The sequence below is a fragment of the Dryobates pubescens genome, chromosome 13 (genome assembly GCF_014839835.1).
Source record: "Dryobates pubescens isolate bDryPub1 chromosome 13, bDryPub1.pri, whole genome shotgun sequence".
In the NCBI taxonomy this organism is placed as follows: Eukaryota; Metazoa; Chordata; class Aves; order Piciformes; family Picidae; genus Dryobates; species Dryobates pubescens.
This window is the reverse complement of record NC_071624.1, coordinates 15,081,579-15,108,021: the sequence shown is the minus strand read 5'-3', so window position 1 is coordinate 15,108,021 and position 26,443 is coordinate 15,081,579. Positions and strand designations below refer to the sequence as shown.

General features: G+C 38.0%; 1 protein-coding gene across 1 annotated transcript in view; it reads left to right on the top strand.

The window, feature by feature from the left end:
• The window catches only part of NAALADL2 (N-acetylated alpha-linked acidic dipeptidase like 2), a 292,588-nt gene that overhangs the window by 148,700 nt on the left and 117,445 nt on the right, over positions 1–26,443 (top strand). Inside the window, exons 5-8 of the mRNA XM_009897854.2 lie at positions 5,020–5,163; positions 15,265–15,357; positions 20,205–20,410; positions 21,855–21,974. Of these exons, the coding sequence (XP_009896156.2) occupies positions 5,020–5,163; positions 15,265–15,357; positions 20,205–20,410; positions 21,855–21,974 (563 nt within the window). The remainder of the gene's footprint in view (positions 1–5,019; positions 5,164–15,264; positions 15,358–20,204; positions 20,411–21,854; positions 21,975–26,443) is intronic.

Below are 26,443 nucleotides of genomic sequence, written 5' to 3'. Positions count from 1 at the left end.
GTGACAGGGCAGTTAGATTTTTTTCCTCTCTCATATTGGTTAAGCATATTTCCTTGTGAGGGAAGGAAAAAACGTGACATTGGGTTCTAGAGGAATGTTTTCTTCGCCTATCAACTGCAGAATTTCTACCTTAACTTATAAGAACAATAAAAATCTGTTTAAAGAGACAATCTTGGGTACTATATACCCAAATTTCCCTCCATTCTATTGGTAAAATGTGGTGCAAGCAGAGTGGAGTGAATGGACTTTATAAAGCAAAACAATATCCCTGTATTGTCTGTTCTTTTGTATATATCGATGAACGTATGGTCTTGTTAACTCCTGGGATATTGTCCCAGGTGGTGTGGTATCTTTGTGTTCTAAACTTTGTAGCTCTTGACATCATGACAACATGGAATTTTTTTTTTTTACAAACTATGTTTTTAAAGAAGTTTCTTTATCCACCACCGGTGTGAAGAAAAATTTGACAATGTTTGTCAGGTACTTTGAGGATTCTCAGACTTATTTTCTTTCTAGGTGATCCTCACTGCCTTCAGGTTCTATGTTTTCTATAAATGTGCATAAGCACTTCCTAAGCACAGCTGTCTCTTTCACCCATATCCCAAAGCAGTACATAGTTCTAAGCATCCCTTGTCCATAACGAGAATTGTGCATCCTGAAATGCAAGCTGCCGCAGTGCTCTTGTAATTGGCAGAACAGTTCATCATCTCATGCTTCATTGCCTGTAAAGCTGCTTTGAAAGTCCTTACTTGGGGCTGCTGTTAAAAATCCCTGGTTGCAGAATTTCAAAGATCTTTTCTTACAAAAGAGAAGCAAATGTTTTCCTCTTCTTCCACGTTGCTACCAGTGGCTAGTGAAGCAGAGTACTTCAAAACTGACATATGTTCCACACTGTAATTCTAGTGGATAATTCATGAAGAACTGAATAAAGTCATAGCAGGAAAAGTGGTTGTTAGCGCTTCTACTCTGTGGACATCTGCTCCAGGTTCTGTTCCTCTCTTGAGTAACATTTTTCTATACCATTCATTTTTCTTATCTTTGCTGATACTTTTAGCTCATACCTCTGAATATACTCTCCAAGGCTGAAGCTATGGTCTCTGTCATATTAAAATCCACCTGACTTCCATTTTAAGAACCACAGGATGATCAGCGCCATTCTCTTTGCTTAAGAGACATGAAGCAATAGTTTTTCCATTTGACTTCATGTGCAGAAAAACAAGTCTCTGACTTTGAAAGTCCAAATACTGTGCATAAGTGGGGCTTTCCCAGAATTTCCTCTTTGTAAGTGCTTGGAGTACAGCATCAGCTTCTATTGATTCTCACTGTATCCATTTGCAATAAGAAGTGGCAGCCAGAATCAGTTTATTTCTCTTCCTATATTCAAAGAGGATATTTAGGATGGGGAAAAAAAAATTGTCAGTGACTTTGTGAGGTGTAGCAGATGGCTGCATTTTACATCAGAAGTTAGATGGGATATATATATTAGAATCTGCTTGAATCAAATCCTGCCATTTCAGCTGAGTATGCCTATACTTGTAGTGATAGTGCCATCAAAAAGTCAACAAAGATTTGTCATAGGAAAAGGTGTTAATTTGTACAACTGTCCATTGTAAGACCAGTGTGCAAAACCAGCAGCCACAGCAACCCCTGAAATCTTTGTGTATCATGAATGTACCAATGAGAAACCTTATCTAGCAGGGTTAACTGGTAGTGTGAATGCTTAATTGAAGGCTGCTTTTTGAGTAGGAAGAGTCATAATTGGTCTTAAAAATGCTGAAGATGTAATAAAATAGCTGCTGTATAGTAAATTATTATCATTAGCAGTGGTGATGTTGTTTTAGTACCTGGAGCCACCAATCAGCTGATGGAGACTCCCTGTTGTAGGCACCACACAGTCTCTTTCAGTCTGGGCAGTGGGTAGTTGTAAGTCAGAATAATACAGATAAAATGATTTTGCCAGGAGGTGCATTGTGACTGGCTTCATGAGAAGCAACAGAAGCCTAACAGCTCTTGAATTTACCAGCAAAGATAGGGAGGAAGCTGTGTACGAGTTCAAAGGGCAAATGCTGTAAATGTCCATGATGTGTCAGTTTATACATCTTAGGGTTTGTTGTGGTTAATACAAGATCAAATGTTGACAGAGGGCAGCACAGATGATGTGCTGGGAATGAGTAAGTGGGAGAATCCCTCTTGCACAGAAATGCATTGAACTGTTCACTTCAGGCGATTGAATGACAGAACCATCTTAAGTGACCAAACACGCTTTATTCTCTGCTCTGATTTATTCTCATTGTCTGCTGTGAAGTCCTGCTTGGGGTGTCAATACTCAGGATAAAACTGTTTGTCAAATTTCTATTAAGCTTAAGGTGAAAAATTAATGAACCATTCACTTCAAATATTTCAAAACTAATATTGCTCTATTATGAATGCAGCAGACAGTCAAAGATGTGGGTATGTACAATTACGGGTCAGTGTTCAGTCAGACTTCACTCTTTTATCCATATTTTGAAGCAGACATCATTAAAACAATTTCAGGTCATAGAAGGAATTATTTTAATGAATTCCAGCAGCAAACCTTTTAGACAGTTCTATTTATTAACTTTTTGGTTTATCAGATCCTGGTGGAGGGTGACTTTAATGAATGGATGGCAGTGAAATGCAGTGTTCTGTCCAGTCTTTTTCTGAATCTGGAATTTAAATAAAAATTAACAGAAAGTTGATCCTTGCAGCACGAATGTTATAGAGAAAGATAAATAAAAGCCTGGCTGCATAACACTGAAGAATCTGTGACTGGAGGAGTGTGACACTGTGGCTAATTTTGGCTGATTTTTCAGGCTTGACAAAAAGCGATTGAAATGGTGGTAAATGTGTACTTTAAAGCAGAACTGAGTGGCATATGGTACACACGTATTATTGTTAAATTCAGTAAAAACTTTGCAGGAATATGAGAATAAATGACCAATGCTAGTAAGTTAACAATATTATGAAACACTAGGTTCCAAGTATATGTATCCCAGACTGAGCCATGTGTATACCGATGCTCAAGGTTTGTGCTTGCATTGAAAAAGAGAACACAAAACACAGTCATTGCAAAAGTAGAAGTGGAGTTCCTACAAAGAAACTTTCCAAAGATTGCCTCTTTTTTGTGCTCCTAAAATTAACAATAACTGATCAGCACATTTATTTTTCTTGCATTCCAGTATGTTCTCTAGAGCCATACTTAATATCAGTTAGGCCTGGCACGGTTAGATTGTTAGACTTGTGCAGAGGAAGGAATTCTGCTTCTTGGAAGACTTTCATGCCGTAAAACTAAGTATCATTACAAGTAAAATCGCAGATTTAAATTATTCTGAAATCATTTGGTATGCTCACAGATCCTGAAAGCACAGTGTGCTCCAAGGATTTTGGCATCCAGCAGGGAATGAGCATGCACGAGTCTGGCAACGTTCTTCTGATAATTGGTTCCTTTATGAAGTTGCAGTGCACTGTTTTGCAGCTGGTACAGCACCAAGCCCATGAGTATTTGAAAAACTGAATGATTGTGCTTTAACTAGTAGCCCAGAGAATCCCCCTCCTCCTCTTTTTTTTTTTCCAGTGAGTGCTGTGTTTTACTGGGGAGATTGGTTTTGAATCTTTCACTTTTGAATCCTAATCATGATGCAGAAAGCTTTCCTCAATCTCCTAAACAAGGTACTCATGGCAACTAATAAATGGCTGGCAGAGGGAAAGGAATTCTCACTAATGTTTTTAATAATAATTCCAATATATTTGAAAAAAAAAAATAGTTCAGGAAGGTCAGTCATGAGAAAATTGTGTAGAAATCAAGCCTGGAAAGGTGTCAAGAGGTCATCTAATCTAGCACCTTCCTCACAGAGGGGATCAACCATATCTACGTCATTCCTGTCAGATGTTTGTTTAATCTTTTCTTGAAAAAGATTTCAGTTGTAGAGATTTTACCACCTGCCTAGGCAAGTCTTTATGAATTCATCCTATTAGAACATTTTTCATCCAGATAACTTAAATCTCCCTTTCTATATTTTAACCTTTCTGCCTCCCCCTCCCCCCCCCATAATTCTGACTCCATCTTATATTGTGAAGCCATCCATTTTTAAATGTGAGAGGTTTTCTCTTGTAAGTTGTTCCCAAAAGTGTTGCTATCACAATTTATTCAGGTGTGAAGCTCAAGTTGTGGGTTAATGGCAAGAGATACTTTTCGTCTGCAAGACTGCGAGCTTTACTTCCGCAGTAATTTGATCTGCAGGTTGACAAACAAGAGACAGAAAGTGGTGTCTCAGTTACACACTTCCGATGGACGTTTTAGGATTATTTCTGAATCCAGAAACAGACCCTCAAAGCTTGAGCAAACAGATTTTACCGTCAATTTACTGAAGTAACAACTTTGAGGGATTTTCAACCCTGCCCAAAACAATTTGGGGGCTTCTCATCTCTTCTTGCTTTGTGGCTCTGGAGAGATGCTAACCTGCTTCTGCTTGACCTTGGCTGCATTGTTTTGGTTAAGTCTAACAGCAACTCTCTCTGCTCCTTTCTCCCTTTTGGACAGCGGGTGGGAGGAGCAAAGAGGCAGCTTCCCTGGTCTCTTGACCAGGGGGATTCTTGTGTTGTTTGTTATTTGTAAATACTGTGTATTTTGTACATATTCATTGCATTCCACTGTAGATTGTAGTTTTGCCTGCAAATACAGCTTTCATTTGCTTCCACCTGAGCTGGTCTGGCAAAGTTAATGTGGAGAGGGAAAATTCAACCCACCACAGATGCTGACTGTTTCTTTCTTGTGGAACTGTTCCTCAAATAGTAAAATACATGTGTGTAATTGTGTGACACATGTTCTTGATGGAAATTCTGTTTTTCAGTAAGGTAAGTACAAAATAATGGCTGCTTATCTAAATCAGTTGTTTGGGGCTGTATTGTAGATACTTTTGTTCTTGTTGTTTGGTTAATGCAGAAGACACTCTTCTAATTCTTACTTACCATATTGCCATTCTCTTTCTCTTTTGCAAGATGGAATCTACAGACAAAATGGACGGAACCTCACAACGCTGTTAGTACAACCCATTTCTGCAGTGCTTGCCAGAAAGCTCCTTTCCTTACCTGAGGACACTGTCCAAAAAGACAGGTGTATACCCTTCCAAAATACAGCTACAGGTAATGCTCTCTTCTTCGAAATATTAAATGTTCTTCAAGGACCCCCGAATCCATTATCTGTAACTGTATACAACTAAGAGGTTTCACTGATTATGAATATGTTTTGCTTAGCTGCTTTGTAGAAGAGGAAATGAACAAATAGAAGTGGGTAGATTCAGATTGGATGTCAGGAAGAAGTTCTTCCCCATGAGGGTGGTGAGACACTGGAACAGATTGCCCAGGGAGGTGGTAGAAGCCTCATCCCTGGAGGTTTTTAAGGCCAGGCTGGATGTGATTCTGACCAACCTGTTCTAGTATGAGGGGTCCCTGCCCATGGCAGGGGTGTTGGAACTGGATGATCCTTGAGGTCATCCTTCCAACCTTAACAATTCTATGATACCATCTAAAAATTATACTCCCAAAATCTGAAAGATGCAAGATTTGTCTAACAAAAAAAAGGCATTAAGCTCTAATTCTTAATAATGACTTTAAAACTTCCTATCTAGATACCATCACTAGGAGGATTCTGTAAGTGCTGCAGGATGTTTTTTTTAGGCCTTCTTGTACAACTAAGAATGTGATTTTAACATGAAGGCACCAGTAGCTGTATTAAAGTCATTCTGTGTCTTTTTTCTGCCTCTGGCATAATAATACTATAATACTAAATTATGATATGCTTTTCTGTGTTACTTAATTTGTATCTGCTGTAGAATAAACTATGGGTTGTTGTCTGAACTTTCAGGCACCTTTTCCTGCAAGTTTTGCCAGGAAAATGGTCATCCCAAAAAGAGAAAAATATCTTGAGTAGAGCTAGATGTAATGGAAAAGTGCCTTCAGAGTATCTGTTCAGAGATAATGGTGATGGCAAAGTCATACAGATCACTACTTGAATAAACTTATTGTTGATTGGGGGTGGGGGGTGGGGGGTGGGGGAAGTCTTTCCCCCATATACAGTCTTCCAGCAAAGATGCTGAACAACATTTCAGTGAAGGAAGAAGAAACACCTTCTAGATGACATACTTGATGAGATACATGTTTAAAGAGTGATTATTTCTTCATCTTTGTTTTGTGCTAGTCTATCTTTCACCAGAAGGAAAAAAACAAAAGGCAGAAAAATTATATATTTTATCAGAACACCTTGTAATTTATTTGATTTGAAGCAGTGGTCTGCGGGTAGAGATGAAGGGTAATTAATTCAGCCACGGTATCCTTTGCTGAATATGGTGATCCTAACAGTAAGAGCAGATTTTAAGGGCAACTATTTTACTGTCACATATGTGCTGTATCACTTGTTTCTTGCTTTTTGGGAGGTGATTGTGGAATAGGAATATAACACAACAAGTCATAAAAAAAGGTTGATTAATTTTATGACTTGTGCTAGCTTTTATATTTACACATACTGAAAAAGCAGAAAGACCTCATGCTTCATGGCTTAAGATGTTGTGGCTAGGCAGGACTATTGCTTTCCATGCCTGGCTGACTAGATATATTTAAAATGAGCTGTCTTCCCCACAACCAATAGACAGACTATATAAATGGGGAAAGGCCATTTGGGAGGAACTACTGCTTAGCCATTACTGGTAGGATGTGTGAGGCTTGCTGGTATTATAGGAATTCTCAACAGCTGAAGTGTCTGAAGGAAAGCATGAATTTGGGCTGCAAAGGATGCTCATTTTAGGAAGATAAAAGGCTGCAGGCTCTGCTTCTCAAAAAGCTTTGTGTGGAGGCTGCAGGACAGCTTATTCTGCTTTTTTTTTTCCATGACAGGTGTGGCATGTCTATTTTATTTCCCTGAGAAGGCAGGAATTCTGTGTGGTGGAAAATTTCTGGAAAGAGAGAATATTCCAAGCTATCAGTCTAGTAAGAGCCAGTCCATGGCCAGCTTACTCTGGGTGAACACAAAAGCTTGTGTCTGATTTCTTGTAAAGCTTCTGAGGCACAGTAATCCACATGGGATTTAGTTTTTTGGAGTTTTTTTGTTTTGGTTTTAATTCTTTACTCATTAAGCAACTGAAGTCTACAATAAGAAGCCTTGCATAATTCTGTAATGCATTATGATATATTTTACCTTGAAATAATGATGAAGCTATGGATGTGCTGGAGAATATGTTGTGCTGAAGTGTTCAGTAGCAGCCCTAGTGGAAGACATAAAAGATTCTTGTATAACTTAAAATGATAAAGAGAAGATGCTGAACAGAGCAATGCATATGAGAACCATGAAGGCTGAATTTGCAGTCTTCCTGTTGATCTGAAGAAGCTTAAGAGAGATTTGACTTCTGACATAGAACTCATCACATATCTGTCAAAAGAGGTGGATGAGCAATTCAGATGATTGGTTGGCTTAAAATTTGTTAGAATAGAATGATCATCATTCTCTCATCAGTATGATTCAAGAAGCTGAACAGCAGATTCATCAGTAATGATTAAACATTTATATATAGTTTTCTCATATTGCCACTATTTTCCCTTAGCCTTGCAGTTTTCAAGAGACATAAAGTGATGGAGGGAGTGGGAGGATATGGAGAGAAACATGTGAGATATGTTGAATGCTTAAAACCTACAAAGCAAATAGTGGGAATGGAAGTTCAGTTATTAGGTTTGTGTTTGTTGAAGTTAGTAATTAGATTGCTTTTTGTTTACTTCCCTGCATCGTTGTTAATCCTCATTATTCTGAAATTCTGTGCTCCCATGATCTTTCTCCCAAAAATGGGTAATTAAAAGGAATTTAAGAGTGAAGTTTTATAGAGAAGCTGTACTCTTCTGAAGCTTTCTTGTTTTTACAGAGTATTACCAGGGAATTTGCTAGAACACTGAAGATTGCTGTAAAACTAAAGCACTCCCATAAACATAAATGAAGAAAGTCCTGCTGTGATAGAGGAAATTTTCATTAGTATTTGTTAAAGTTACCTGCCCATTGGTAGATTTCAGTTAGGTGCAAACCATCCCTTGTCAATGAATCTTTGGAGTGTTTAAAGTAAATCTGTCTAGTGGAATTTAGTTTACGAAGTGTTTTTCCTCACTAATGACCATATGCTTTGGTGTTAAATGGAAAGTGTGGTAGCCTGGAAGTCTGGTTGTTCAAAACACTAGAACTATGTGCGTAATTTTTCTCTTTGCCTTTAACTGTGAGTTTTCATGCTCACATGAGTTGTATCTGAGAAGACAAAAGGTGAGAAAGATGAAGGATTTCACTAGTGATTATCTCTAGCTGTCTGCTGCAGAAGGGCAGACCCAAGGATTTCACAGACCCACTTGCATGGTTAAATAGTTCCTGTACATTAAAAAATACCTAAAAACCAATAAAATGAAACAAAACAAAGTGCTGTATGTTTTGGAGGATGAATGGAACCCTGAGGAATTTGAGTTGCCAGACTTGTAAATAGGGAATCAAGGGGATATTGTCTGAAAGTTTTTTCAACTGAGATCCTCTCCAGAACTTAGGAAAAATAGCATAGTATACAAGGGTATATGTTCATATGGCTAAGCAGCTGTTTAATTATAGGAGATTTAATTATGGAAAGCAATAAGTAAAATTAAGTTTGTTTTTAACAGTGAAGAGGTGGAGATAAGTCACCAATGGAGATAGGGATTTGTGATGAGAGGATATCATTATTCATAAATCACAATTAATGTAGGTCCCTCTCCCTTCCTCTTCAGCTACAGGATATTGTGTATGCTAAAAATTGACAGAGTCAAAAAGGACTACTTAAAGATTCACTGAGGCAGGGGAAAAAAAACCCTGTCAAAAGAGTTTAAACACACATAGTCCCCACCTTATTCCCTCCCTCTCTTCTTGCCTAAGTGACTTTCAAGTCATTGGAGGACACAATCATGTCTTAGAAACATTATACCCTCATCCTAATCTTATGTTCTTCTCCCCATTCAGATTGCTAGTCACTCTTACAGATAAAGGGCTGGACAGACAGTTCTGACCTAGTGCTCCTGAGCAGTCTAACTGAAATTACAGGACCTCTAATGCAAGGCTTTTAAGTTTCTTCAGCTGATGTTTGTATCCAACCTTATTTCTCTTTTCATCTAGATCAACCATGATCACTGAGGGTGTATTATTTCAGAAAATATCAGAGAGTTGGCATGCACAGGAAAAGACTTCATTTCTTATGAACTCCTAATTCCTTTGGCTGTGAAGTAGACATTGGGTTTTGGTTCTTTTGTTTTTATATATATACTTTAACTTACAAAAGAGTAACACATGAAGTTAAGTAACTGGAATGATAATAAACACTGTGTGAATAATAGATCCGGATGCTCAAAGACTCCCAGCTTTCTGCTGTAGTTATTAAAGGCAGGATATGTATATATCCTCCTATTAAGCTACAGCCTTGTGATGCTGTTATATGTTTCTCTTCTGTAGTTTGCTACCTGTCAGAAAGAAGAAAGAATACCACAGTTAATAAACTCTGACTGTGCCATCATGCACTATGATATCAATATGCAAACAATCCCATAATTTCTAGGTATTTACACTGTGGTGCACATAAATTCAAGAAAACACAGAGAAAGATGTCAACATATTTTGTGGCAGTGCATGTTACTTCAACTACCAAATTTGAATTCTTTGTATAAAACAGTAGAAACAGAATGATGTTCTGCACCTATTGCTTACTGGCATTTCAAAGTAGTTCATGTGAAATAGGGAAGTCAGATGCAGCACAGGTATAGTGTATATGAAAACTTATCAACATTTATGCTAACATCCTTGGATTTTCTTTTTGTGATTGCTTTCAATTGTAATCTCCTTTTAAACAGAAGATCATGAAAAGAATTAAGCATAAGTAGTGTGAAGCATTTTTCTGTATATCTTCTCTCTATTCCTACCTGACACTTCAAATGTTTTCCTACCAGAACTGTAAATTATCAAGCTGTATTTTCAGAAATCTGTTCCCTGCCATTATTTTTCTGTGTGATGCTTTGGTTTAGATTGCTGCAAAGCAGGTAAAGAATCTCTCCAAATTGTGCAAGAATATGAAATTAAACTTTGCAATATGTAGGGGACTGACCTGTTGGACAGCAGAGAAGGGGAAAAGGACCTGGGACTCCTAGTACATGCAAGGTTGACTGTGCGCCAGCAATGTGCTCTTGTGGCCAAGAAGGCCAGTGCCATTCTGGGGAGTATTAGAATGGGGTGTGGTTACCAGGTCAAGAGAGGTTTGCCTCCCCCTCTACTCTGCCCTGGTGAGGCTGCATCTGAAATATTCTGTCCAGTTCTGGGCCCCTCAGTTCAAAAAGGACCTCAGGGAACTGCTTGAAAGAGTCCATTGCAGAGCCACAAAAATGATAAAGGGAGTGAAACATATTCCTTATGAGGAGAGACTGAGGGAGCTCAATCTCTTTAGCTTGGAGAAAAGGAGACTAAGGGGTGACCTCCTTTGTGTTTATCAAGATGTAAAGGGTGAGTGCCAAGAGGATGGAGTCCAGCTCTTGTCGGTGATGCCCAATGACAGGACAAGGGCCAATGGGTGGAAGTTGAGGCATGGAAAGTTCTATGTAAACATGAGGATGTGTTCTTGTGTGATCTGGTATAGGTAAACCTTCTCTGGCAGGGGAGTTGGACTGGATGATCTTTATCTTTCGAGGTCCCTTTCAGCCCCTAACATTCTGTGATTCTGTGATATGTTTTAATGTGTACTTATATCAGTGTGCTTAGCAGGATCTTACAAATATTTCATAGCAGTCCATATTATTCCATACAATAGCACCAACAGTATAAAAGAAATCACTGACATATTTGATTGTTAACATGTAAATAAATTAGGGTGCTTCTACAGTGAGTGCAGCTACTTCTACCAGTGTTGTGTTCTGTGTTATTTGATATTACTTTAAGGCCTCAGGTCTTGGAGCAAATAACTTCATGAAAACTGTCACTTTCATTATTGAAGGGAAAAAAAACCCTTCAGGGCTGTGTGAAAAGTTTGGTGCTATGTGCTCAAGAACTTAGCAGTTGAGTCATCAGATCCTATGTAATTGTGAGAGGAGAAGATAGTCGTTTGGTATGAGACAATTTACAGATTTCAAGGTAACAAATATTGAGAATAAATAAATATTGGCAATTGCCTTTCTGTTCTTCTCTTTTAGAAGTAGCTTTTTTTGGATTACATAAACTCAAAGCTAATAATACAATAATGTTCGGCTCAAGTCTCCTCATCGTTTTCCATGGAGTACAGAAAAAAGAGAGAAAGTTGTCAAGATCTTTAAAATACAGCATTAGGAAGAGAGGTTTGTCGTCAGAACTATTTAAAGGGGATTAAATTTCACTTCTGCTCTGTACTCCAAAGAGTATTTTCAGTCTTTTCATCTGGTGCACTAAGCCTTTAAGCCCAAGTCACTTTAAGCTGACTACTGTGTTACATGACTATTAACTCAAATATCTGATTCCAGAATATGTGTATTTCCAGCAGTTATTTTTCTGTTTCTTTCTATTTAGTTGAAGGCTGGATAGGTGGTGTTGATTGAGGAAAAAGAGTTAAGTATAGTTAAAAGAGTTGTCTGTTGTCTTCAGAATAAACAGGTGTCTTTTTGCCTGAAATGGGGCAGAGTATTATCAGGGTTAGTGGTGAGAGCCCGATGACTCTATTGTCTCAGTATAATGCATGTGGCAGGGCAGGGCTGATAGCCCCTAATTACTCTGTTGTCTCAAAGGGGTTGTGTGGCATTACCTGGTCTGAATAGACAGAGTGGTGGGTTTGATAGCCTTAATAGCTCTAGAGGAGAGCTGCTGGCCTGGCAAAATGGCCTAACAATGAAAAGAGAGAATTCTGTGGAGGAGGGAATTCCGTCTTTCCTTATTTTAAAACCACTGCAACAGCACCGTGAAAGGTCAATAGCACCCTCTGTGCACACCGAACTCATGCACACCTCTCTCTGTTACTTGGGGAATGCAACCCCCCCGCCAAAAGGGTATAAAAGGACCACAACTTGTTGTTGCATTTATCACAGAAGACTGCTGGAATGTACACTGCCCATCAAGAACTTGGACTATGCCTGGGAAACTTTGTGGGAATCAAGGGTGGTGATATCTTTCTTTTACTTTGTAACCATCTCTCTTTTTTCCTCTCTTTTTTTATTCTTCTCATTTTCCCTCTGCTCCAGTCCATTACCAAGAGTTTTCACTGGCTCTCATAAACCAAGCTCATCAGCTGTTTGGTGTCAGTTCACTTTAATTTACTCTAAGGAAATTTTTTTTCAATCTTAGCATGACCTCCCCTGCTGTTAGTGTTTGCTTGGGTTACCAAGTCATGACGTTAGAAAAGGAAAAGAATAAAATATTTTTAAAGCTTTTTCTAGACTAACATCTGCAGATTTATGGAACAAACATCATCACATGCAGTTAATAAACCTTACAGCAATTTACATCAGAAGAGCAAAGTTAATTCTGACTCAAACCCCAGCATATGCACAACAGATCAACATATTAATGTGCTGTGCTTGATTACTGCGAAGTGCTGTGGTGGGGGTTATTGTTAATTAACTGTGCTTGACCTGCATTTTCTTTATTGTTGTGTTCTAGCAAAACCAGAGTTGTGTCCAGTTCTGGGCCCCTCAGTTTAAGAAGGACATTGAGACACTTGAACGTGTCCAGAGAAGTGCAACGAGGCTGGTGAGATGCCTTGAGCACAAGCCCTATGAGAAGAGGCTGAGGGAGCTGGGATTGTTTAGCCTGGAGAAGAGAAGGATCAGGGGAGACCTTATTGCTGTCTACAACTACCTGAAGGGAGGTTGTAGCCAGGAGGGGGTTGGTCTCTTCTCCCAGGCACCCAGCATCAGAAGAAGAGGACACAGTCTCAAGCTGCATCAGGGGAAGTTTAGGCTCAAGGTGAGGAGAAAGTTCTTCACTGAGAGAGTTGTTCACCACTGGAATGTGCTGCCCAGGGAGTGGTGGAGTCACCATCCCTGGAGGTGTTCAAGAGCGGACTGGACGTGGCACTTGGTGCCATGGTGTAGTAGTCATGAGGTCTGTGGTGACAGGTTGGACTTGATGATCCTTGAGGTCTCTTCCAACCCTGGCGATTCTGTGATTCTGTCCCATAGAGGGCACAGTCATTGATAACAGAGGGCTTTGTCTGAGCAAACAGTAGAATAAATATTAATAGTACATTAAAAAAAAACCAACCAAAACAACAGATGAAGCATTAGCGAATGAACCTTGAAGAACCGTATCATGGAGATGGATTGTTTTTATTTTACATCTTGCAGTAAACTCCTCACTTACGTACTCCACATGTCTCAGGAAACAAACTGTTAGCAATACAGCTGTGGGAGGATAATGGCCTGGGAGAGAAAGAGCACAACAATCCACCAAATGTTTTAATTTTGGTCTGTGACAGTTAGGCTATGAACATTGAAGGGGATCTATCATGAAGGTGGTGCGGTACACTGGGTGTAAGAGAACCTCCCTGAAGGTCTTGGATGAGACAGTCCTTATCAGCAGACAATTGCTAGCATTTAAGTTAGAGCAGTGTAAGACATTTTCACTTTTCTAAGATAGAAGTTATGACCTTTCAGATGAGATGAATGTTAACACAGCCTATTTTAATACAAACGAAACATTTTAAAGGTATCAGCAGCTCCCTGTAGTTAACTGTTTCATTTCCATTGCTGCAGACTGAAGAAGTTCATCTGGGAGACAGTAGGAGTGACAATAATTCTCAAGAAAGGACAGTTAATTTTTTTGAAGCTATTTTATGTCTGGCACTCATAGGAGCACCTCTCCTGTGAAGACAAATTGAGAGTTGGAATTGTTCAGCCTAGAGAAGAGAAAGCTCCGGGAAGACCTTCTAGCAGCTGTCCAGTATTTAAAGGGGGCCTACAGCTGAAGAGGGACTTCCTAAAAAGGCATATACTGACAGGACTGATGGGTAATGACTTCAGACTGGAAGAAGCTAGATTTATAGTAGACATTAGGAGGAAATTCTTACCCATGAGGGTGGTGAGGCACTGGAACAGATTGCTCAAAGATGGCTTGTGATCAGGGGAGGCTTTGCTAGCCAGACCTGGCTGGTTGGGGACTCTACAAGCCAAGCATCTAGTCCTCACACTGCTTTGCTGGGTATTACACAGCAAGGACTTGGGACAAGTTTGGTGTCACTTTTGTGTTTCCTTTCTTCAACCCCCCATGAAATTATTCCCTGGGGACTTGGTCATCCTAGAAGAGACTTTTTCACTTCTTCCAAGCCCCCATGACTGTGTGTTCCTTTCATTAGGCGTGTATCGGTTGGACTTGAGGATCTTGCAGGTCTCTTCCAACCTGGGTGATTCTGTGATTCTGTGAAGATGTGCAAGCTCCAAGCCTGAAAATGTTCAAAGCCAGGTTGGATTGGTCCTTGAGCAACCTGGTCTGCTAGGAGATGTCCCTGCCTATGGCAGGGGAGTTGGAACTAAATGATCTTTACGGTCCCTTCAAACCATTCTAGGATGCTATGATTCACTTTTATCTGACTTTATCCTATGCTACAGTCTCAACTGCTATAGCAATACTGGCAAGTCCCTTGCATTTTAGCAGGTGTTGGGATTTTTCTGCTTTCTGTTTGCACCATTTGCATCAGTCGATAGCAGCTAAGCCAATAAAAGCTGGCTTCTGTTGGCATAAGTTCATAAGGATATCACCAAAGACCAAGCTGAGGTCAAACTTCTCCCACCTGTTTTACCATAGGGGATTTTCCCAGAAGAATAGTGTAAAATAAACAAAGTAGAATTTTGTGGATGTTATCAAAAGATTGACCTGAGCGAAGTATCAAATGAGAAAAACCTATAAAGATTAAGACAAATTTCATTATCCTAGAATTATGTAAATCCTACGGGGTTTAATGGTTTTTTTTCTTTTCCTGTTGTATTCTGGCAGCTTTTATTGGGTGAACTGAAGGATCTTTTAACTCAACAAGTATAGATCTTTTTGGAGATCTAAATGTGACTGAGAGAATAATGTAACATTTCATGGTTTAATTTCATATTCCTTGTTGGTACCTTGTATTTTCTTTGTTGTGGTTTTTCTTTTCCTTTTTTTTTCCTTTGTTTTCTCTTTTTTAATGCGCAGGCAATTTATCTCTCTAGATTTCTTGGTTGGATAAACAAGTTTATAATTTTCTCTGTCTTTTTATCTTTTAACAGACAAAAAAATAATCAGTCTGAATATTCAGTCAGTCACAACTTACAAGACAATTTCTAATGTTATTGGATATTTAAAAGGATCTGTATTGCCTGGTAAGTAGTCCTTTGTCATCTGTATCAATTATTTGTTTTATGATTGCTGAGAGTCGTAGTTTGGATCAGGAATCTATTTTATCAGATAATTTGCTAATACAAAGGAAGGAGACAACCTTTGTAGTCATTTTGTTGTTTGGTTTATTATAAAACATAAGGGTTAAGCAGATAGTGAACTGAAGGACACATATTTTTACACAACTAGCACTAATTACATGTAGACCATAAAGACCATTAGTGTTTTAAAACAAGCAACTATGTTTGTGGTTTAAATTTTATAGTGTCCTGTATTGCATTATTTGAATTGCAATGCAAGCTGTGCATACAAATTTAGAGAAGGGGGGTGGGAGGTGTGTGGTCTTGGTTTGTTCCAATTTTAGCAGAGTTCTGAAGTAAATAAAAGTCTGTGCTTCAACTCCAGAACATCCTTACATAATTCAAGCATCTCACTGAAACCAAAGTGTAGGGCAGCGTGGTCTCTGACGTAGTTAAGAATCTAATATCGAATGTGATTGTAATGTGCAAAATCTGTGACTAAGTTCTTAATCACACTTCCTGCAGCCTTATTTTGTGTTACTATAATGACTAAGTTTTATACAGGTCTATGAATAATAGTTGCTGTTCAGTAGGGGTAAGAATTAGACAGTAATTTGCACAACAAGTTCAACTGTGACATAAACCACAATCCCCCTCCCTCCTTTGGTGCTGTGTGGAGACAATACAATAATGAGGACATCATGGGAATGAAGGCCATTTATTGCTTATTCTATCTAAAGTGAGTTTGCCTAAAAGTTGAAAGATGTCTGCAACATGAAGGAACACAGCTTCTGGTTACTTACATAGTTCAAAGTGTGGCAGACCCAGTTCAATTCTTAATGTACCGATTGAATCGTCATCAAACATCAGCACATTTGTCTTGATTAAGACTTTCTTACTAAGTTCAGAAGAAAGGCTGCATATTTATCTACAGACCCTTAGGGGGTGGGCCAGTCATTTCATATTTTAAGGGCTTGTAAGAGGTGAAGAATTTAGAATTTCTTCCTGTCAGAGATCCAATGACTCTGTTTCGTGTGTGCTGAATGCTGTGCTTCTCACCCTGGATATTTTTATTTTAAGCAGCATAGAAAACAATTGGTGCAGTGAATTTAATTTCAATCAAGAATTTAATTCCCTTCAAGAATTCAAACTTACTAGTCTGCTATTGCTGTTTTGCAAATAGCTGTCAAAGAACTTGAAAGGTAGAAACTGCCATGTTTAGACATGCTGTCTACTGAATTGTGAAACAGAAGCAAGGCAGATATTTGAAAGCATACATTAGTTTATGTTTAATAAATTCTTTATCTTCTCTGTATCCAAATATTTCCTTTTATTATTGCATTGTTACTACATTATTATGAAGAAAGGTATATCCTTATATGCTTTAATTTAAGGGTTTAAGGTTATATAGTTAAGTGAAGTCAATAGTGCTGCTCAGATGCTAACAGTTAGTCCTGTTAGTGTTTTGCAGAGCAAGGGCAGAAGCGATGGCTTCTAATGCAGGCACAAGTTAACCATGTTATCCATAGTGCATTACATTTGCTACAGAATCAATGTTAAACCTTCATTTGTTTCTCTAATTTTCCTGGTTGGTGCTCCCTCAACTGATTTGAATATTCAATGTTTTCATTCTCTGTCATTTTGGTGGGGTTTTGCTAGTTCCCTACACCTGAAATCTTCGCCTTGGTGTTCCCAGAAATGCTGGAAAAAAGGCAAAATTTCTCTTTAGTGCCTAAGGAAAGACTGCAGAGCTTCACCGGGGGTGGATTTTTTTCTTCCCTTTCTTTTGCTTAAAGGCCTCCTAACACACACACAATAGAAACACATCTATATAATGGTGATCTTATTAGACATCGGATTTGAGAAGCAACAATGTTAGAAGATGTAAGGGCAGAGGAAATGTGATAGTTGATGCCCTTTCAAAACCTGAAAAACATAACATTCATTTTGTAGCTTTCTTGGGTATGGTTGAAAATGGGATGCATAATAAGAGAAGACAGTACAAAGTCACTGTTTTTTTAATGATAAATCCCTCTTGTCCAGCCCATCACTACCCTGAGAACTATCTCATCACTTTGAAAAGTGATGGATATTTTTTCTCTAGTTCATTCTTTCTCGACTTTCTTACCATATGATCTCTTTCTCTACATGGTTCAGCAAATGATTATGAGAAAGGACAGCTGCTGCCTCTGTAAGCATGACCATCCTTTCTCTTGTGCTTTTCCTATAGTCATTTGCTTTAGGGTATTGCCTCTGTTCAAGAGGGAGAGATGTGCAAAAATGAAGAATTTTAAAGGAGGCACCAGCTGTATGTTTTACCCCTGTTCATTCAGCTGGCATCTCCTACAGTAAGTTGCTGCTTGTAACTCTTTTCCATCAAAATGTTCTGTGCTGTTTTATTTAAGGTCTCTTTCCACTCCTCTTCACATATGCCGATCACAGATTGAACGGAGGTTACGATACAAGGCAAACATTGATTCTGTCTGATCACCCTGGGTTAGTGGCACTTCCTCTAAAGGCCTAAAATTAAGTGAGATGAAGATCCTACAGGTTTTCACTGTCAGTGTAACCTATAATTACATGTATCATTATATGACTTAGACTGCATTTAGTTGCATTAATTTGATATGTACACTTATATTTTAACTATTTGCTCTTAGAAAGGCATTCTCACTTACATACCTCTACACCCCCAAGCAGCTGATTAAAGATGTTGTTTCAAAGGTTCATAACAGATCCCCTATTCGTATTTTTTGACTCCTTATGAAACAGCATCACATTTTGTTGAACAAAACTGGTAGAAGTCCAGTTTGACAGAGAATTGGTCTAATAGCCAAAGTGTGTGGGTGTTGATAATGAAATTTGAGGTTTGAGGTAGCAATCAAGCAGTACTAAGTAGATACTTAATTGTGTATAAGCAACTATAAAACATGGGCATTTTGACACCTATATGTTGCAATATTCCAGTGTTCTGACAACATTGAAGAGAGAATTGCCTTGGATAAAGAAAGACAACAAAAACTTTTAGAACATGTTGGAGCTCAAATGACACCCAGAGATTGTTTTGGATCTGACATCATTTGATAACTATTCTTCTGTTCGCTTTCATTATCCTGAAGTATGGAAATAGCACCTTTAAAAGTCTAGGTCTGCATTAGAAAGAAATTTTACTAAATATCAGAGCACAGCCAGTAAACAGTCCTCCAAAGAGGCTTTGGTGGTGAATTCTTCTCATATAGATGGTCTAATAGTTTAACAAGTCATTACTCTCTTTAGGCTCCTTGATGCACATCAGTCCCGCTGGTCATGCATGTTTCACATCACATCATCATTTTGGAATAAAATAAAGTTCTTTACACTTGCAAGTTAGTATTGGGACTATATATTCTATATATATATATTGTGGGGTTGGTTTTTTTTTGTTTGGTTTGTGGCTTTGTTCTAATCATTTATTCTGGATAAGCATAGGCACATTCTTTATTTCAGGTTGAAAATTCTTACTTTTCATTGGATACAATACATTCTTCCAGGGTCATCAAAGTTGCTAGGTCTGACTTGCCATTTCTGTATCATCATATATCCTGTGGGTTGGGGTTTTTTTGTTTGTTTTGTGGTGTGGTTTTTTTTTTTAATTATTATTACTTATTCTGGATAAGCATAGACAGGTCCTTTTGTTTCAGGTTGAAAATTCATTTCATAAAATGAATTTTATGCAACAATTCATAAATTAATAATAATAAACAATAGTATATAACAATATAATATTATAAATTAAATTAACATAAATTATAATAAATAATAATGTAATATTCATAATATTAATAAATAATACATTCATTTTATAACATTTCATTTTATACAATACATCTTCCACAATCATCAAAGTTGCTAGGTCTGACTTACCATATCTGTATCATTCATTATCTCTATCCCTCTGTCATGTCTTCTTTCTAAACCTGCAGTCCAGGTCTTTTCAATGTCTCCTTACACGGAAGTCTAAGTCCTGATATCTAACTGTTCTGGTTACCAGCTTCTCAACTGCTGTTTCTGCAATGTCTTTTTTGAGATAGGGTGGTGAGCACAGAACACGGTCTTCCAGGTGAGGGAGTGCTAATACTTTGTGTATTTTCCCTGTTTCCTCATCATAATACCTCCTCTCCTCCTCTCCTCCTCTCCTCCTCTCCTCCGCTCCTCCTCTCCTCCTCTCCTCCTCTCCTCCTCTCCTCCTCTCCTCCTCTCCTCCTCTCCTCCTCTCCTCCTCTCCTCCTCTCCTCCTCTCCTCCTCTCCTCCTCTCCTCCTCTCCTCCTCTCCTCCTCTCCTCCTCTCCTCCTCTCCTCCTCTCCTCCTCTCCTCCTCTTTTTTTCTCTTCTCTTCTCTTCTTTTTTCCACACTAGTCTGTATTGAAAATAGAGTTTCCTGCTTATTCATTTGTGTTTGTTTTTTTTTCATAACACTCTAATGTGAGCATGGAACTTTATTAAATTATCTGTGACAAATTCCTGGCTGTAGAAATAGTATATATCAGATTTATAAGAAGACAAAGTCATAAGCAAACAATGAAGGCAAGGGCACAGAGATTAACTTATTTATTTACTGGTTTGTTTTTGAAACAGCATTCACAGTTTTATTTGTTATTTTGTTATTTTGTCTTACACATGATGTTGTAAATTTTTGTTGACAGCATTGTATTCTGTTATTGATGTTACAGACTACTAATACAGTTCATCTTTTAGGTTATTTTAAATTCTTTTAATGTTCGTATCCAGAGGAAATGAGATTCCTTTGTCTGTCTTTTCTTCCCACATTTCAGACAGATATGTCGTCATTGGTAGTCATCACAATAGTTTGAATGCTTATGGTAGACAAGAATGGGCCAGTAGCACTGCAGTCATCACAGCAGTTATACAAGCCTTGATGCTGAAGGTTAAGAGAGGCTGGAGACCTGACCGGACCATCGTTTTCTGCTCATGGGGAGGAACACTATTTGGGAACATTGGTTCATATGAATGGGCAGAGGTAAAATGATTTTAGAAGGACTCATTGAACCAATTATTATTTCCTTGAAAGCATGAAAATGCTATGAAGTTACCACATAGACATTATGGTTGATTAACTGGTCTGTGACATCTGTGTACATTTTGTGCATTCACATACCCCATAGCAAACACAGTGAAACATCTGTAGAGGCAGTTCCTGTGGAATACCGCGTGTGTAGTAATGAGATGGCAAGTTGTTTCCATAGCTGTGAAGGCAGCACCTCAGTGAGCTCATTCCCCTCCCTAATTCAGCAGAGAACTGTAAGAGAGAGCATTGCCCGAGTTTGGTGGAGGGGAGACTGGGGGGTGGAGCAATCCTCAGAAAAGACCTAGGCCCAGGCATAGGTTAGAGGGCTTTTAATTCTTTTGGGGGGTTCAACAGATACCAATAATTGATAGGCTTAGTGAGGGAAGAATTGAATCAAGAGCACACTGAATGGAAGAGAACTATACTGTGGTTTACATTAATGATGTCATGAGTGTCCTCATGGCTAGTGCTGATTCACTTCACACATATTTGTACTAAGGAGTTAGGTACATTCTGACACAGACAATTCCTTGGGCTCTTACCTTCAACAGAACACAAATCAGCTTATTGAAAGACAATACCTCAGCAGGGCATTGTTGGTCATATATGATTACAGTGGACTTCTAATGATAAAGGAATAGCTAACAGAGAGATCCATGGCTGTTGAATTAAAGCAGTAGAAAAAATGAAGAGTTAATTGCTTTTTATCATGTGTGAGAAGCACTGCAAGTTTCATACTTCCAATATGATTATTCTTCAAAAACAAGAAGGGGTGAAAAAATCAAATTGAAAAGATCCAGGCTGGAAGCAAAATTTGTTTAGTTCCACTTCAAGTCAGCTTTACATCAGATGTAATTGCATTACACCCCTTCTGTTCAAAATAAAGAGCCACTTCATGCAAAGAGTAGCTCATTACTGAGAAGGCAAAGGGGATCTCTTTTAAAAGGAGATAATAATTGAAACAGTTTATACATATATAGTCTAAAAAATAATAAAATGAATCACTGGGTCCGTTATGCAATTCAAATCTGAATTTGGTCTCTAAAACTTTTAGTGCATTTAACTGTTGATAATGATGGCTTTTGAAGTTTGTCTGCTGTCAGGCATGAGTTTAAAAGGCCATCACGTTGTTTCACAGTATGTAATGTTTTCATTTTTGACCTTACAAGTGTAGTCATTTTTAATTCCTCCCAGGCCTGTTTGCATTTTGTTGAGATGATGTGTGAAATGGATTTATAACTTCTGCTGTAGAGAGAAATAACAGGAAGGTATCCTTTGAAGTTCTTAACAGCATATTGTAAAAAGTAGTAGTAAAGGAACACTTAGAAAATCACAGAGGACAAAAACTTGATTGTAATGATGCATAGTAATAACCATTGCTTTGCTTGCATTGTAGGATCTCGGAAGAGTTCTTCAGAGAAACGTTGTGGCTTACATTAGCCTACATAATCCAGTCAGAGGCAACTCAACTTTACACCCTGTTGCATCCCCTTCTCTTCAGCAACTGGCAACAGAGGTTAGAAGTAAAATGTTTTCTTTCACATTTGATTGATATGGTTACATAGTTACCCTCTTGATGATCTTGGTTTTAGAGAACTATAGGTGTAGGCTGTTTTGTTTAAGCATGCTAACCTCACGAATACACATCAAATGTTTTTACTAAGTAACCAGATTCAATTTAATTAAAAAAACTCCAGGGTGTAGTAAGAGGTTGGAAAGCATGACTCTTCAACAGCTCATTATAACTGAGTTTTACCATACTTGCATGCCCTACAGCTTTTTCACCTTTGGACAGCTTTCAAGTAACATATTTTTTTATTCTTTACAAAACCCTACAGTTTTCTTTTCCTGATCTGATCTTTCCAGAGTGTTTCCCAGTTTGCATTTAAGCCTTTATGATTGCCAGATATAACATGACATAGAGGGAAACTATTACTCTTACTAAAGTAAATGCTCTCTAAAGTAAGTGTGTCGGGTTCAGTGCTCAGCTACTCTTTTGTAACTAGTCTGCAGTCAGAATATTCTCTAGCTGTGCTGGTGTAAGTGCTCTTGGGTTTTGGACTGATGACTTTTTTGCTGTTTCAGAGGTTGATTAATTTATTAATCTTCAAAATAAACTGAAAATAATATAAGGTACATACTAAAACAGAAAAAAATAGTTTTAAGTGGCATGCATAATGGGCCAGTACAACTACCTGGAGGGAGGTTGGATCAAAGAGGGAGCCAGCCTCTTCTCCTTCATGACAAGCATCAGAACTAGAAGAAATAGTTTCAAGCTGTCCCATGGGAGGTTTAGCCTGGATATTAGGAAATATTTCTTCAATGAAAGGCTTCTCAAACATTGGAATGGTCTGCCCAGGGCAGTGGTGGAATCACCATCCTTGGAAGCGTTCAGATGCCATATGGACATGGTACTTAGGGACATGGTTAGTGTTGAACCTTCAGTGCTGTGTTGAAGGTTGTACGGGATGATCTTCAAGGTCTCTTCCAACCACATATATTCTGTGATTCTGAGTTTGATCTCACTGTCATAAAGTATACTTTTTAGATGTTTTTCCATAAATTTGCCAAGATCATTAGGTTATTCTGATGTCTCTGACTTGCCTCTGAAGCATTTAGTGCTAAATACTGCTCAAACTATTATCTTGAATGAAATACCATTTAAGACTGATCTTGCTTGGCAATTGTTCAACTAAGTTAGTAAAATGGTAATCAGTCAAATTGCTTCTTAACAATGTTTTATCCAATTCTCCTATCCAGTGATTAGGTGGTAATTTCCACATAGGGAAGGATCTGGTTTGTTCAGTGTAAATATTGTGGAAAATACAATGCAAAATACCTTCTTTTCAGGTTAAAAAAAAAAGGCTTCTATTTGGGGAAAATTATTTATAATGTTCTATATATGTGTGTGTCTGTCTGTCTGTCTTCAGGTGTTATGGATATGTCAAGACTGCATTGTGAGTTTTAGGTGCTATATTTCCAAACAATACTGTTCTGATAGGTTGGTAGACTTTTACTAACCTATTAGTGTGTGAGGTCCCATCTCCATAAAAAACAAATCAAAACAACAGCAGCAACAACAAAACAAAAAACAAACCAACCAAGCAAACAATGCAGAAACAAACAAACCGAAAAACCAACAACAAACCAAAACCAGCTATTTGCCATTTAAGGAATAAATGTTTAGAGTAGATCCTTCAGCACTCCATGAATGCTACAAGGACTATATTTTATACAGAACTGTGAAGAAATGGCACACTAAGTTAAACAAAGGCATCCCACAGCATTTACTTTCTGTGCTATAAAGATGTGACTTGTCTACAATAAAATATTGTGTGCTTGCTAATTGCTGCAGCTTCCAAAAGTCTCATTTTCCCTAAATTTCTGGGAATGCAGGGATGAAGTTTTAGCTGAAATGTAGTTTCTATGAGTGTTCTAGACTGAGTATTACCAACAAAAACAAAGATCATCAACCTGACGAGCTGCCTACTGCATGAGATCTCATGGTCAGTTGAAGAATAGGATAAGTGCTTGGCTAATTAAGAGACCATAATTTCTTGGAGGTGTTTTATGTGAAGGGATTACACCTTCATTTTAGTTGCAGGTTTCAAAAGGGAGCTGTATAAGCAGTCTGCAAATAATAATTTAATGTGACTGTTAGTGGGATTCAGTGGGATTCTGCTTGAAACGCCAAATACACGAAGAAGCTCATTTAAATACTCAGATTAATTAAGCAAAGAGGAATTCAAACAATTCTGAGACCTTGACATGTTTAATTCAAATCTTTTTTTATATAAATATATATAACTATGCTAATTAGTGTCCACATTTACAAGGGGGAAATACTGCCAAGTTATATTTTTGCCTACTATTATTTTGTAAGGAAAATTATACTTAATTCACTTGCTCAGCTAGTGAATCACCATTTGTTGGCAGAGTGCAATTGGTAAGTTTGGTTTGTTTAGTGCTGGCATTCATTTTCTGTAAATAAGGCCACTAATTAATTTTTTTTAAGTAGCATTTCACAAGTAAAAAAGTTATTATGAAACATAAATTATTGCTGGTTTTCATTTAACTGACTGTATGACTACTGCTGGTCAGACTCCAAATCTGCTGCTATTGCTGAACCCAAGAAAACTTACAGTTCCTTTCTCCTATGACAAAGAGCCACTTAAAACTATTGGAGTGAGCTGAGCATCGCAAATGGCCATACCCAATTATTGTTCCTTGCTATTTAGCAGTATTAGTTTCTATTAATGAAGTACAGGACATAAAATATCTCTACATTTAAAAGTGATCTTATTGACAGAAAACTGGGTGTTTTTTTTTTCTTTTTGAAGTGAAACCAGAGATAAACTTCTGTAAAGATTCTGTATTCCTCCAATTTATTTTTCTTAAACAAAAATCTTACGTTAATGCCAGTGTTGATCCTTTTCATCCAACTTCTAAGTGCTGCTCATTTATTTTATTTTACCTTCAGCATTTAATAATGGATCTTCAAGCCTCATATATCAGTAAGTTGTAAAGAAGAAAACAACATTAAAATATTATTTCAGTTGCTTGCAGTATGCTGTACAAGAGACATATTACAGCTTCCCCAGGAATTTTCAGATTTTACTGTTATTGCTTTTTTGTGTTGTAATTGATCACTTTCTGTATTTCAGGGGTGGGGGGGTGGGGGGTGGAAATGTCTCAAGAGAATCAGAAGTTTAAGCTGCGAATTCTTGTCCCAGGAATTCAAAACTACATTGAAAGGATTCCATTAATATAGACAATACTTCACTGCCAACTCTATTAAATTCATTAAAGCACCACTTTAGTTTGAAAAGCAAAGTTTTGTTTAATGGTAGGTTTGATTTTGGAGTTGCAGCAGGTACTTTATATCTGCCAGCAGTGGGTTTTATTTTATTCTGATAAAATGTTCCACTGTTGCATATTTTTTCGCTCTTCCTCCAAATTTCACAGTTTCAGTAGATAAATGCTGATTCTGACAGTGAGTAATTATTTAAACCTACTATTAAAGCTGTCTAAAGTGATAAGCCTTTAAAATTTCTGTCATCAAATGGACAAGTGTCAAGTATACTTCTTTTTTAAAATCCTGTAAATTTAACAAATTTTTGTTTCATACTTTTGCCAAAGGAGGCTGAAATTGAGTGGAAAAGTAGTAATAAAAAGTAGTAGTAGATGTTGAGTTGCTGGAACATGTCCAGAGAAGGTCAACAAAGCTGGGGAGGGGTCTGGAGCACAAGCTCTATGAGGAGAGGCTGAGGGAGCTGGAGTTGCTTAGCCTGGAGAAGAGAAGGCTCAGGGGAGACCTTATTGCTCTCTACAACTACCTGAAGGGAGGCTGTAGCCAGGTGGGGGTTGGTCTCTTCTCCCAGGCAACCAGCACCAGAACAAGAGGACACAGTCTCACGTTGTGCCAGGGGAGGTTTAGGCTTGATGTTAGGAAGAAAGGTCTCAGATGTCCATTCCATTCCATTCCATTCCATTCCATTCCATTCCATTCCATTCCATTCCATTCCATTCCATTCCATTCCATTCCATATTTTCACAGAAAGAGTGATGGGCCATTGGAATGTGCTGCCCAGGGAGGTGGTGGAGTCACAATTACTGGAGGTGTTTAGGAAGCGACTGGATGGGGCGCTTGGTGCCATGGTTTAGTTGGTTAGATATAGTGTTGGATGATAGGTTGGACTCTATGATCTGAAAGGTCTTTTCTGACCTGGTTTATTCTATTCTATTCTATTCTATTCTATTCTATTCTATTCTATTCTATTTCTATTTCTATTCTATTCTACTAGGCAACATACAAAGATTAATAGTAATAAATACTTAAAGTTGTTTTATACTGTCAAGTTGGTACTAGGATGAGAGGAAAATTGGTTTAAAGTAATTTTAACTCCAAAATGTTAAAGCTGTCGTCTACCAAGTAATAACCTATGAACAGAAGATAATATACTGTTATATAAACCAGACATGGTA